General features: G+C 38.4%; 1 protein-coding gene across 2 annotated transcripts in view; it reads left to right on the top strand.

Annotated features, from left to right (window-relative positions):
* Window positions 1-1,677: 1,677 nt before the first annotated feature.
* GLRA3 (glycine receptor alpha 3) overlaps window positions 1,678-14,833 on the top strand; it is a 96,535-nt gene continuing 83,379 nt past the window's right edge. For both annotated transcript variants that reach the window (XM_075499234.1, XM_075499235.1), the window contains exon 1: window positions 1,678-1,796. In XM_075499234.1, coding sequence (XP_075355349.1) covers window positions 1,678-1,796 — 119 coding nt within the window. The remainder of the gene's footprint in view (window positions 1,797-14,833) is intronic.

A 14,833-nucleotide genomic window follows, 5' to 3' on the forward strand; every position in this document is an offset into this window, starting at 1 on the left:
TTCTGTAATGCGTTTATTATATTTCCCTCAAATTTCAGTTTCTTTTACTCTGCTTCACGTGCCTAATCTTGCTGAACATTTGCCTTTTCCACACCTGCTTCGTTCTTCAGCACTTGAGCTTTCTATAGCTTTTTAATAGTTTAATAAGACTCCGGCCTGAGTAATCATGTGGGCTGTGTAACTAGTGGAGCTGCACAAGTAGTGGGGCTGCTGTCTGAGGCAAATTAGTGGCTATAGGAAAAAGCAAACCAGCAGATTATACTGAGGCAAAAACTGAGAGGGGGATACGCCCAGCCTGATACATTTCACATATGCAGAGATCTGTCCCTGAACTGCTCCCAGATTTCTACTTCCATTGGCTCTCCCGGACATGATGTACGTGTCCAAAGGCCATTGCCTTCTACGCTCACAGAGAGTATCCCTACTCTACAATCTCATACTTTCCTCCTGTGTCCCTCTCCAGGTACAGCCCTTCCTCACATATCTCTCATTTTACTTCATTTACAAACCATACAGATTCCCACAAGAATTTCTCAAAAAATATTTCTCAATACCAACTCATAAATCCTTACCCTTTTCCAATGCAAGCAGCTCCTGGCTTGCATGAAATGTTGTTTGGTTTTTCTAGCAATAACTGTAATCATCTCACTGTCCTACTGTCACCTGTACTTGTAAACTCATTCTCTGTTCCTCCCTCTTCTCATGAATAACTTTCCTGTTTCCCTCTTACAGTGTTCTCTCCCGTGTTCCTTCCCATAACGCTTTCCACTCTCCTCCCCAGCCAAACTTTCAAACTCTTTGGATTTCCGTATTAGTCCGCCTTATGGCACTAGAGATCTCTCTATTCTAAAAAGTGGAATAGAACAAGATATATATTTCCTGTGTCTACCAGCACTGTGCTTTCAAAGAAGAAGAGGCTGAAATACAGAGGTGGGGGTTTTGCCCCCATTTCCTAAGAAAAAGCATACCACCAGCCCTACAGGCGAAGCAGAATAACTCCCACCCCTCTTTTACCCATCCTTTCCGAGACCCGAGGTTCAGTGAATTCACCCCAGCTCTTGAACGACAGCTGCCCTGGGCCGGCATCACCCCGCTCCCGCAGGCGGGAAGGCACGCAGGCAGGGGCTGTTCCGAGCACAAACGACAACCACCAGCCCCAGCTGAGCCCGCGCCCCGGCGCGGCCAGCTCCCCGTCCAGGGGCAGCCCCTCCAGGGCGCCCCCTCGCCGCCGCCGTCCCCGGTCCCGCCCCGCCGGCCTCCGCGGCGGCAGCGCGCTCCGGGGGGGCGGCCGGGGCCGGCCCCCCCCCGCCTCCCCGCCCGCCCCGCCGCCGCCGGGGCCGCGGCGCCCCCCGCGCCCGCGGTGCGGCCGGCGGCGGGGCGCCGGCTGCTGGCAGGAGCCGGGGGCAGGCGGGCGGGGAGGTGGGCTCCCGCCGCCGCCGCGGCTCGGCGCCGCCGCCGCGGCTGGGATTAGGCTCCCGCTCGGCGGCGATGCGGAGCGGCGGGGCCGGCGCGGCGGGGCCCAGCGGGAGGGCGCGGGACGCCGCCGGGCGCTAGGCGGGCGGCCGGCGCGGAGCCGCCGGAACTCTCCAGGGTGCTGGGGCGCCGCCCGCCCGCGGGGAGCCGCGCCACCGCCCTCGCCCGCCGCGCCGCGCCGCGCCGAGCCGCGGAGCCCCGCCGATGCCGCGGACACGACCGCTCCAGGGCTGCGCGGCGCCTCCGAGCAGCATGGCCCGGGTCAGGTACCTCCGCGCGGCTGTCTCGGGATTTTATCTCTGGGAAGCCGCCGTGCTGCTCAGGTGAGTTGTTTTCTTCGGGGAAGCAAAGGTTCCCCCCGCCGGTTCTCTCGGGAGGCTGAAATGCCTGGGACTCGCGCGAAGAGTGGCCGCGGTCACTGCCTTTCCTCACCACCAACGCCCGGCTACCTTCGGCAGCCAGACTGCGGGCACGGAAACTAAATGCGTGGGGTCCCCGCTTCGCGAACGACTTTGTAACATTGCATTGCCTCTAATCTGATTTTTCATTTTGCAAGCTTCACCTGTTCACAGTTAGGGTTTCCCTATCTGATCTGTGAATTTTATCACTGTTTTTAGCAGGAAATGTAGCATTAATGATCTTGAAAATTCTTCAGGTGCAAAGTGTCTATATGTAAAAGTTACAGAAGATAATCTGAGTTGGGAATAGATAGACTTATTTATTACTATCAGTTGTCTCCAGTAAAAGGAAAATCAGGGATTGCATTAGGTCAGGGAATTCTTACACAGAAAGAGAAAAAATGATAGCTGAGTGAACAGAGGATATGGTCTACAGAATTTCCCTCAAGAGGGAAAGCATTTGCTGTGCCACTGGCAGTCTAGGATTTGTATTACGAAAGATGGCAACATATCTATAAATTATGACCAGAGTAGAAGACTGCAGTTCATACGGCTTTTTCTACTTTCTGCCCAGCACACTTTTTCTAGCTAAAGTCATGTTATGATATCAATGCAAGCATTCTTTTAATGCATAGCTCTAGAAGTGTGGCGATACCAGGCTAAAATAAACTTGAATCCTCTGTTTAAAGGTGAGAGGGAAACTTAAAAAGAAAAATCAGACATGTAAAGAAGCAGACTTCAATGTCATCATGTATTCACTGCTGATGCAGAGTTAACCATGCTTGTTATCAACAAGCTTTCTAGCTCTGTATCACAATAAACAGACTATGGCATATAACATGACAATGCCAGACTATTTTAAGAATCACATTGTTATTTGACACAGATAAAAATGGAAACTTAAATTTGAAAAGTGGTTCTCCAGAGAGAGTTTGGGGATTATACATGTAAGGGATTTATAACCACAAAGTTAAAACAGTAGCGTGTAGTGCCCCACAGTGATAGCACACTTCACAGGTGCTCACAGGTTCATAACAAATCTTTCCTTCTCTAAGTTAGTTTAATGACCTGTTTTATATCAACATATGTAATGTAAATAATTTATAATGTTATTTTTATTGTAATTGTGCCAAAAGAAAGAGATTTTAAGAAAGTGGGTCACATGGTATGGGATTAATTGACACTGGGAGGAAAGGGTAAATGCATGTATATTACAGTTTAAATTTTGCAGTTGCATTGAGTATTTAATGTTCAGAGTAGATGATCGAACCCCTGTGTAGTGTAGGCAATACAAGCAGTACTGTGCTATTATTATTCTATTTCAGTGTACTTATAGAACTTATTTTTCCTCTGCATATTATTTAAATGCCACCCCACTGTTGAATGATTCATCCTTTGTTTTAATGATATAAAACCACATATTATATTCCAAGGGAAAAAAAAAGTTAAAAAGTCAGTTTTGGAAAGCATACATGTATTTTGCACCACATAGTTCTGGACTAACATTTAATTGTTTCAAAATGTATACAGGCATCTTATTTTGCATAAATTCAAATTAGTCTGTTCAATGTCCAAATAACTGTTGTATTGCAATAGCCTTCTACTCTTAAATTGTCATCTTATCACAATGAACATGGTTAATGTGCACAGGGACTATATATTCTGAGAAAGACATCAGAAAGCTGCTCATAATCTATACATATCTTTGATATATATCTCAATATAGAGACTGCTGGTGACTTTAGGTCTAGCAATAATACCTGAAAAACCTGAGTCAGTTCGAGACACACAGGAGTCCTCTCCATGCTTTAAAATGGAAAAAGTGTTAAAAAAAAAAAGGGTTAAAATATTAAAACCTGTAAAATTCCCAAGCTTCCTGGAGCCCTTAATTCTAGTTCTTTTCCAACTTAAGCCTTGTGAAATGATTTACATCAGAGCAAAGGGAACAGGGAAGAGTAGGACGCTGCTTCCACTCTCTGTAGGACACACAGACTCCAGCCTTAGCACCTGTATAACAATCTCAGTGAGAAGATGGATGTGCTATGAATTTCTAGGAACAACCAAACCTTAAGTGTTTCACTTGCTCAAACATTATGGAAAAAATAATGTACCTTCTCTTACATTGTGCAACATTAAAACTTTTCTGCTCTTCATTAACAAGCACTCAAGGCTGTATGAGAAGACTGAAGGAACCTAACAGGAAGAACCTTCAATTCTTGTCCAAGAGCCCTAAGGCTGTTTAAAGTGATTTTTTAAATTATATGCCTGTGAAGATAGACATTTAGTTTTATTTTCAGTGCAGGTCAAATGAAAACAAAAAGGACATTTTTCAGTATAAAGTTACAGGCTTGCTACTTTAATAAGCAAAGTCTCTGGATCGGCATGCTTCACAAGAGGAAACTACATCTGATTATTTTTTTTTAAATAATAATTTTCATCCCACATCTAAAGGCTCTTCAAATTGAAATGACTGAAACAAGATGTATATTGGTCGTAGTAGGATCTAATTATTAATTTGATTTCTGAAAGACATTGTAGAGAGAATAAAACTTTGTTAATAGTCTTTCATAATATTGTTCATGTTTGTACTACTGTCTTAGATTAAAAACATACTTATTGGTAATATATTAATAGCTTTTAGGCATGAAAAACAAGGGTTTAAGCACATAGCACTCTATTATGTTTTCAGTGATATACTTGAGGACTGAGAGAAAAGCTATAATCAGACCCAAAATAAAAAATTATTATTAATGTCATATTAAGAAGAGGGTAGAGATGTAAAAAATAAGGGTAAAAGCTTGGGAAAATAATTGAATGGAACCTAAAGATAACTCTAATTCACTACCAAAGAAGGAAAATAAACACTTCTAAAACATGGGTTGACTCTATAATAATCTCTAAGACTGAGTATTCCTCTGTTTTCATTAAAGTAATAGTGTTAACAATAATTTCTCTGGATTTGCCTGGATTTCAAGAGGTCACGCTGAAAGCAAGATCATACTTGTAGAGTCAACACGAAGATCATGTTTGTGAGTCAAACAGTTTTATGAGAGCTCTTGCACCTTCAAGGGCACCAGAACAGCTCTATTAGAACTACACTATCAGGGACTTGCCAGGGACTTTGCTTTCTCCTTAAAGAGTGTCGTATAGGTATTTTATATGTAGACCTGTGTATGGGAAAAGCACAGGATGAAGAGGTAGGTGGCACTGTGGAAATGCAAAATAGATTGTCCCTATATGAGATTTCTTCAGGTATCCATATTAGCACAGACCAAGAATCATGCTACAGTTAGGTTATTGCCACTTTCCTTGTTCGATTCACTGCCCCATTGGCCTTATATTGAAGGAAACAGTATCACAGAGAAAGCTAATTGCACTTAGAGACCAGATTCTTATGGAAAAAACCTCCATGCAACCTAACTCTGGGGCACGTCTGAGCTCACAGTTAACTGATTTTGAAATTATTCTTGCATTGCATTGCAAGTTGATTTCAGATGAATAGCTTTTAAGAAGCAGAAGTCAATATCCTTTAAGCCAGCATTAGTTCCTCCAAATAATGAAGGAGAAAAAACCAACAGCTAAAAAATATTATATCTGACATATCATCATAAACATCTTTGAAAATAAAGATTTTCAGATGTTCTGATGAGACTTCAGTAGCTTATTAATATGTTAAGAATTATACCTACAATACAATTCAAGAAATAAAAGTGTCTGCTAAAATCAGAGTGTGAATAAAATAGTGTGTGAAAGAAAATATAGTAATTCAAGATGATAGCACTGAGGCACGGTACCTTTCCTTGGCAGCCCAGACTCAATTTGAAAAGATAGTTTCTGTGGGATAAATCAGTCGACAGACTCCAGGTCCTAATGAAAAAGATTTCATATGTCTCAGGGAGCAGCAAGGGAAGGGAAGGTGAGCTGGGAGTTCAGACGCACAGTAAAGCAGGCAGGAACATGGTCCTACCAACAAAGTTTGCAGTCCTACAGAACCTGTGCAGGAGCAGAGCAGATCCAGTCCAAACAACAGTTCAGACTGCCAGGCAAAGTTGGTAGTGATGAGGCAGGTCCAAGGTCAAGCCAAAAAGTCAGGTCAGCAGATCAGGCTCAGGATCAGAATTAGGAAAGTACAAGGCTGGGTGAAGGTGTACTTGCACAGTAGCTCACACAGAGACCAAGAGCATCTCCCCGGCACTCCTGAGGAAGGAAAAAGAGAAAGAAAAAGAAAAAAAAAGAAAAAAAAAAAGAAGAAGCAAACAAAGAAAAAAGAAAATAACAGCTCCTGAGAGAAGAGGGGTGAACTCCTACTGAGGCTTCTACAGCTTTTTATCAAACAGCTCTGCTGCATTATCAGAGCTGGCACTGAGCCTGGGTAGCCAAACCCCTGGCATAAAGGAAATGTGCCCAGGGTCCTTATAAAATGTCAGGCGGAGAGCATTGGGGTTCCCGTGCAGGATGTACCCATAGGCAAGCATTGCACCTTCCAAAACTCAGACAAAAAGGAAGTGGGTTTTTTTGTGACCAAGAATATGTAATTCAAATTATCTCATATTTCAACTACACCAGTGAAAACACTGAAATCCCTTTGAACCAAATATGAGTTTTCTCATGAATATGAATGATTAGAACTTTTACTATCCATTCTTTATTTCTATATAAAAACAATTGTTTTTGTGACTACCATGTTTATAATTTTGAGAAAGAATTATGTGTAGATTTTTGAGTTTATAATATTATAAACTGTAAGAAAATTATATAACAAAGAAATTTCAATTAAAAACATGAATCTTTCAATTCTTACTGTGCTAGTGACATTTTCTTACTTTTCAACCTCTCCTAATTCATTCCTAGCCAATTGATGCTAACAACAACTGAAAGCAAGTAATATTGTGAGATAAGTGCTGTGCTTCTGTATGATGAAAAATATAATAGCTCCTCTATCAGATTAGTCTTGTCCAGATATCCTAGGAATCATGGCAATTAGAGAAAATGAAAATTTTTATAAGATTAGAGCTTCTTATTTTAAAAGTTTTAGAATACAAGCTTCAAATGACCTTACTGAATATTATGTAATAATACCTATAGGGAATGATTCCTGCAAAGCAACTTTTCTCAAGTAATGAACAATGAAGAGCCCTTCTGTGTGGTGTTGCATCTTCTCCTTTTTATTCCTTTTTCTACTGATCTTCATGATGTTTATTGGAAGAATCAGTAAAAGGAGATAGGAACTAAAAAGGAGTAGTTTTTCTTTCGCTGGTAGGTAGACATTGTGAACAGATCGAGTAAAAGGCACCGTTTTGAGGATGAGTATCAACTACCAGCAGAAAGGGAACATCTCAGAAAGCAGGAAATGACACAGCTAGAAACTATGTGTAACAAGAATGCAGGACCAAAGCAGGAGAATGAGAAGAGCATCAGGAAGCAGAACATTCTGCACTGTAAAGTCAAGAGAAAAGAAGGCGAGAATCTTTGAGACTGTACTTTTTTCTAGCACAGTCTATAATCCATTATTTTTTATGGCTTCTGAAGCAATATCATCCTTCCTGACTGATGTCTTTAGATGCTGTGTCAATACAAATACTAAGTAGTGTGAGTAAAAAGAAAGAATGAAGGAAAAAAGTACAAAAATAGTCAACATGTGGTTATAAAAGTATAAAAGAATGCATTTCCTTATTACTCTTCCAGTCAGCTGTCTAATGAATTGCTCCAACATTATTCATCAGCAAACGGGGTAATAATACTTGGTGTACATTGCAGTGGACTTTCTACATAATGAACGCTTCCTATATAATTTTCCTATACCACATATTATCCTGTTATTCCTCTAGCCCCACTACAGATGTACAAAATGAACAGGGACAGGAGGGAGAGTCAGGGCTATTTCCAGGTAGGAACTTACCTAGGGAAGATCAGTCCTCTTCAATATTGTTGTTACCAAAGTTTCTATTTGGTGACAGGAAATATTTGAGAAATGCAGTTTCCAAGGGAAACAGTTTGAGACCACAGAAAATGTAGAAAAGTTCGAGAAGACTCTGGCCTGAGATAATCATGGGGTCACCAATGGGGCAGTTGAAAGAGTGGAGCTGCACAAGTAGTGGGGCTGCTGTCTAATACGAATCAATGGCTACAGGAAAAAGCAAGCCAGCAGCTTATCCTGAGACTATTTCAGTGAACCAATAAAGTGAGTAGAAAGCAAACACAGGAGTACTAAATTATCTCAAACTGTGAGGTTGAGTTAATTGCTATTAACCTGTATGTGATGCTTACAGCTAAAACTAATTTAGGAAGGGTATCATAAGCAAAATCAGTACAGCTATGACATCTAAAAAAGCAGACTAGTTTTTTTCCTCTTCCTTATTAAAATTCAAGCTGCAGTTATAGCTACATAACCCACTGTCTTAAGATTTTGCCCTTTGTTGCATTCCATCTTTGATATAAAATATATATAAAAATAGCTTTGATATAAAAAAAAAAATTTGAATATGCTACCTATCTCACCATCGCACAAGGTTTCACATACTATGTACAGTTTGCATAAGACTCCACTATGTCTAGAACTTATCTCCAGTTTCTTATAAAATAAATTTTTCTCCCTTTCAGAATTTTGAAAGGTAAAATATGAGCCTAATGTAATCCTGAACAGCATCTCTGAGGATCCACACGTACCAGCATTTATCATTTCCAAGATGGCTTTCTATAAAAGTCGCTGTTTACAAATTTGTATAATTTTTACCAACAATTAACTTTAATTAACTTTAATTTCACAACTACACACTCAGCAGAAATGGCTAGTAAACACAGCATGGTTCTTCAGAAGGTTAGGGTTTTTTTAAATTATTACTTTACACCTTAGTGGGTGACTGCATAGCTCAAGGACTTTTTTGTGAAAAGTTGGTTTATAATGTTCTGGGATACAGTGGGACTTGATTATTAAAAATATCCTTAGATTTTGTCCCACTAAGGCTTTTAATTTCATAAAGTTTTCAAAACAGTACTGTCATCTCTTAGATTCAGTACTGCACAAGAGCGTCCATGCTCTGGGCATATGTAAACTAAGACATATTCATCTGCAGGGACCAACTAAACTTCCAATTTTGTGAGCAACATATCTGCTGGCTAAGGGTGCCCTACTAGATAAATAAAATAAATGTCACAAAGTGGTAACTTGCTGACAAAAGTAGGATAAAACTTTCCATTTTTTGAAGGGAAAAATAAAAATTTTGAAATCAGTCATGACTAAAGCACTGACTTCACACAGCTAAATTATGACTAACTACAGTATTCTAAGGTAAATGTTAACTCTGTGCCTAAGCATCTATATAATGCCTCCATGAAGGGATGCGCATCTCGGCGATGTTTTCCCTGATACTATTGGGTCAGATCCATTACCTCTGACTCAGCAGTATTAGAACTAAAATCAGAGTGGGCAGATTTCAGCTGGACTACATCCCATAAAAGACTTTTTTTGAAATCCATAGAGGGTTTTTTCATTGCTTTATTCTATCAGAAAGAATGCTTTATGCAATCCTTTTTTTTTAAAAAAAAAAAAGGAAGCAGATCTGTCAGAGTTTGCAAGATTTATCAGAGTTTAGTTTAACTCTTCATTTGCAAGAGTTAAAGTAAAATAAACTATCTTCTGTTTTCCTTCAGTTCTTGCACACTGAAGATTGGATACTCCATTGTTTTGAACATGATGTTGCAATTTTTTACTAGACAAAGTGAATATGAAATGCACCCACTTGAGACAGTAATCCATGATTACAAAAAGTACAATACGGTAGAGAACTGGAATTAAAAATGCTATTTGCAAGCAGTTTCTCCTTATATGCATTAAAATCTTACCTCCGAAACATCCCAAAATTGTAACACTGTGCAAATGAACTCTAAGAACGTATCTATGTCTTTAACTATTTTTGTTGTTCCTGTACAGAGATCTTTGGATGTAAGAGTACTCAAATTTTCATCTGTAATCAAAATGTGAGCACAAATGCACTTGTTCAAATTCCCTAAGTAATGGTTAACAGAATGTCCTTTTTCATCCTTTTTAACAGTGATGACTCCTTCAGGAGATGAAGTGCCTTGCACATAATAAAGACCAGAACGCATTTGGTCATGGTCTTTCCTTCACCCAGTATATTTCCATTTGTTTATATGAAGCTTATAAGTCTCAGATGATAATTAAGGGGGTGTTGGATACATAGCATAAGCAAGACTAGTATAGCAAAGACAAAGCATGTATCTGAGAGGAAGTTTAAATACCACTTTCTGAGTGTGAAAGAGAATGCGTGTATGTGTAGTGGACCAGGATAATTTTGGTGGAAACAAGAAAGGCTAGCAGCACTGTTTTTTAACCTTCACATCACTTTCTCTTGACTTACTCTGTAAGGAATATACTTCAGTGCATGCATTAGGCATACGGGGTTCTGTCATTATGTGGCATGAAACCTGCCACTCTCATCATCACCTTGAAACTCAATTATTATAATGTTGATTCTGTCTAGAATTAATAAAAAAGAAAAAAATTACTTAATCCCTGTATCTCATGTAAATTAACACAGCTGGTTGAACATCACCATTCCTGTCTCACAGAAAATTCCAAAGCTCTGAAAAGATTTTGTTGCTTTTTCAATGCATAAAAAGAAGTTTAAGTTGCAGAAAGCAGGAAAAAAGCTTTGTAAGTTCTGTGGAGGAGATGTTCAGAGAAGTTTTTGAAAATTAGAACCCAAGACCCCACCTTCAGTTCCCATTGACATTAAAAAACTGACTGTGGCTGACAGAATAGAGAGGACACTGGACAATATTCCACCTAGGCCTGCCAGCATTTCATTAAAACAACATTGAAACAGATATGTTTCTGTAAAACTCTATTTCAAGAAATCAGTATTTTTCCAACTAGAAATATTTTGTCTTAATTGAAAATTCTTAATCAATAGTAATAACACAGTATCTACACTATAATTAGCTGACTAATCAAAATAAACAATTTCATGAGAAGTGTTTGGGGAAAGAACTTTATATAGCACTGAATTCTATTTACTGGTAAGTTTTGACTTGTCTGGGCTGTAGTCCTGCTTGTTGAAATACTTTATTTTAAGGTGAGTGACTCTTCAGGCTATATTCAGCTTTTCTCTAACTGAACTTATATCTTACCAAATTTATTTTGGAGAAAAAGTCTCATCTTCTAAACAGCCATCTGACATGCTCACTGAAGATACAGGACAACACTGTTGTACTGATAAAAGCAGATCTTCCCTAAGGCAAATGGAATAGTGTTTAATTGAACTGTGCTTCAGTCTTCACAAACCCTCGGGTTTTAATTCAAAATCAAATTTTTATCTAGTTTTGATAAACCCCAACCATTTCATTCTATTATAAGATTTTCTGTGAAGATTTTTATGAATAGTAAAAGAACGGTTTGAGAAGAAACGTATCAAAGAACCCCAGTTTTCGATTTCGGTTATGGTTTTCAACTCATAAAAGTGGATTTTTAAAGCAAAACAAGGTGAAGGAGGAACAGACGACTTATTACTTTCTAAATGGTCATTAATTATGATTATGGTAAATATCTTTTTTCTACAGATGCACACTTCAGTGGACACTGTTCCTGTTTATATTGAGTGAGAGTACAGCAACCTAGTGGATGCAAAGTAAGCTGATGGGGCAATACCACAACAATAGTAAATTATCTAGGTGGTGAATTAGAACTAGAAAACACAGTAATATTCAGCTCTACAATTTAAAGGACATTTTGGGATGCATTCAAAATACAGGATCAACCAAGCAGCTATAATCTGTCGAATTCTGTTTTCAGTATTCACAGGTTGCTCCTAGATTTGGGAAGAGTTTGCCTTGGGAAACAATAGTTTTCAGTTTTTAGCCAGGCAAAAGTCTCATTTTAATTAATTCTCCTTTCAGTCTAGCGTTGCGTCATTGACATCAGTTGAATTACTATTCATTATGGTGGTGAAAGACACCAGTCAGTTCCTGCACAAGTTCAATTGGTTAGAAGAATCATTCATTAATCACAAAAATAAATGTAATTGTTCAGCTCTAACATGCTTTTATGGAAGGATATCTGGTGTTATAAAAGATAATATTCTGAAATTATTTTACTTGGTCATTTTGCAATCTATCCATTACGCCAGTAACTTTTCTCCATTATTCAGTTAATATGCAAATTAGTCTTTATAGTGAGATAGAAATGCAAGTTCAGACTACTGTAAATTAGTGATTTACAGTTTCTATTTTCAAAGATAATCCATTCATTTTAACCAAGTATTATCTGTCAAAAAAAACTCTCAAAACCAGTTAATTGAATTTTGGGGAGATCTGACTATCTTTAATTCAAAGTCAAAGTTGTCAAAAACTTAACCCATGCAGTAGGCCTTTGGAATAGTGAGACATTTGTCAGAATCTGAATATTTAAAACATTCTCTGCTCTTGTATAGCTGTTTGAGTCAGCTTTTCCCCCCAAAATGTAGTTTGAATAAATTAAGAAACAGCAAGAAACTAAGACCTGAGTTTAGAGCATTTATAAAAATAAGGTATATAACAGGTACAAAAGACTTCTAAGGAAGTAGGTGCTTCTGGAAAAACAATGAGCAAATACTCAGATTAGAGTCATAATTCATAAAATGTCTTAAGAAAATTCACATGCTGCATGGCTGAAATGGGCAACAATAAACTTGTCTTAAACAAGAAAGAAAAATCAGAGGGGCAACCTGTAGTTTATTGAATCCATATCTTAATTAACATAGAAAGCCATGCTCATAGGATTATGAAGAACACTGACAAATTAGTTTTCTTCCTTTGCCCTAAGAGAGAATTTTTTTTTTTTTCCAAAGGGGGGGTAGTAAAGCATTGTGCTTATATGTATATGTACTGAGTCACAAACAAAAACAAGTATATACAAATTTAGCCTCATCTAGAATATAAAGCCCTTTGACCCATAGAATGATGATCAGGTCAGAGTGACTTAATCAGAAGACTTAAAACCCCATTATTATCTATTTTTTCTCTCTGTTAAGAAAAGCTGAAAAACTCCACAGCAATCCAAAGCTTTTTTAAACTATAGTACATAAAGTAAATAAGCTATAAACATTATACCATCTTACTTCCATGACAAGCAGGACTGGAGAAAGTCTGTAGGGCTGGAGGAATTCTCAACTGTATTAATAAAAGGGAAAAAAATATGACACCATAAAGGTATCAGGAACATCATAACAAAATGCTTGTAACCATTGCCTAACCTACAAAGAGCACTAAAATGCAATGTTACTTCAGTCACTGAAACAGAAAAATGAAATTTTTCCAAATCTGAAAGAAAAGACATTTTTAATAGTTGCATTGAAATGCAATCTCATATATTTTTCACGTAGTTTTCATTTCTAACCACTAAAATAATGAAGAATGGATAATTAGTGATCTTAAAACGGAAATTTATTGTTTGTTGCACATAAAAATTGTTACTTTGGCTGAAAATGTGTCCTGATGTAACTCTACTTATCTCTGCAGCATTATATCGAAAAATTAATCTGACCAGTTGAACTTATTCAAAATAAGAGGATAAAAGGGCAATTGAAAAATCTAAAACTGTGAAAAATCAGTAGAAAATCTAACTTGTCATAGAAATATTTAAAATTCTCCTGAGGATTTTTCTTAGAAAATACCTCTTTAAAATCTTGATGATACAATGTTTCTGCTCCTGTTAGTTTAAGTGACAGTCTTTTCTCTGGCAAATGTGATTTAAGAGTTCTGTGCTTCTCTCTGATCTGATAAAATTATTATTATCTAAAACATTGCAGGATATGAAAATTGGCATTTTTATTGCATTAGGAACTGACAACTTCATGACCTACAACAAATAAAAGAAATTTCATCTTTAATTAGTAAGCAACACATTATTGTCAGTTTTAACAGAAATAATAGGAAATGCATTCGGAATCTGAGTCTTTTTTGAGACATTGCAAACTTAATTCTTTCTCCTTTATTTGCTGTCTTTGGGTTTAGTACATATCACCCTCTTCCACTACTCTTTCACAATTGGAGCCTCACTTTCCTTTTTTGGGTTTGGTTTTTTTTTTGTCCCTCAGAATGAAATTAATTTATTCACCAATAAAGCTCAAGTAGAATTATTTTCATGCTGGAATAGAAAGACATTGGAAGGAAATTATCTCCTTGCATTAACCTTGAACTGCAGTAGAAGGTAATGTTACCTAATTCAGGAATCTAACTAGGAGTTCAGTTACCCTGGGTTCACAATGTAGATAATGTAAAGAGACTGAGTCTTCCAAAAGACAATTCAGAGAAAGAGGCAAATTTGGAGTCTTGTTTTGCTCCTCAGAAGAAACTCTTTCTGTCTGAGAGAATGGGACAGCAGTGACAGCTGATTCTGTATGTCACTTTCAGAACTGGATCCATGCAGCTGTGACCTTCTGACACAGCTCCTGGCTTTCCAGAATGGCCCTGGCTTTTCATGAATCAATATTGCTGATGAATGGCCTCCAATAAGAGAAGTCTATTTGTATTCTGTTTTCTGTGAAGGATTTTAATTTCCAGTAGAGTGAAGTGATTGCTTTAAAATTTTATTGCAATTTTCAAAAATATTTGCTTTAAACATATTTATCCCCCCTTCTGAGCTCCCATTCCACAATATTTGCCTCGTCTATCCTGTTCTCCTTCTATGACAAGGTGACCCGCTTAGTGGATGAGGGAAAGGCTGTGGATTTTGTCTACCTAGACTTTAGTAAAGCCTTTGACACCATTTCCCACGGCATTTTCCTGGAGAAACTGGCTGCTCATGGCTTGAACAAGCGTACTCTTCACTGGGTAAAAAACTGGCTGGATGGCCGGGCCCAAAGAGTGGTGATGAATGGAGTTTACTCCAGTTCGTGGCCGGTCACAAGTGGTGTTCCCCAGGGCTCAGTATTGGGGCCAGTTCTGTTTAATATCTTTATCAACGA

This window comes from Mycteria americana, chromosome 4, assembly GCF_035582795.1.
Source record: "Mycteria americana isolate JAX WOST 10 ecotype Jacksonville Zoo and Gardens chromosome 4, USCA_MyAme_1.0, whole genome shotgun sequence".
In the NCBI taxonomy this organism is placed as follows: domain Eukaryota; kingdom Metazoa; phylum Chordata; class Aves; order Ciconiiformes; family Ciconiidae; genus Mycteria; species Mycteria americana.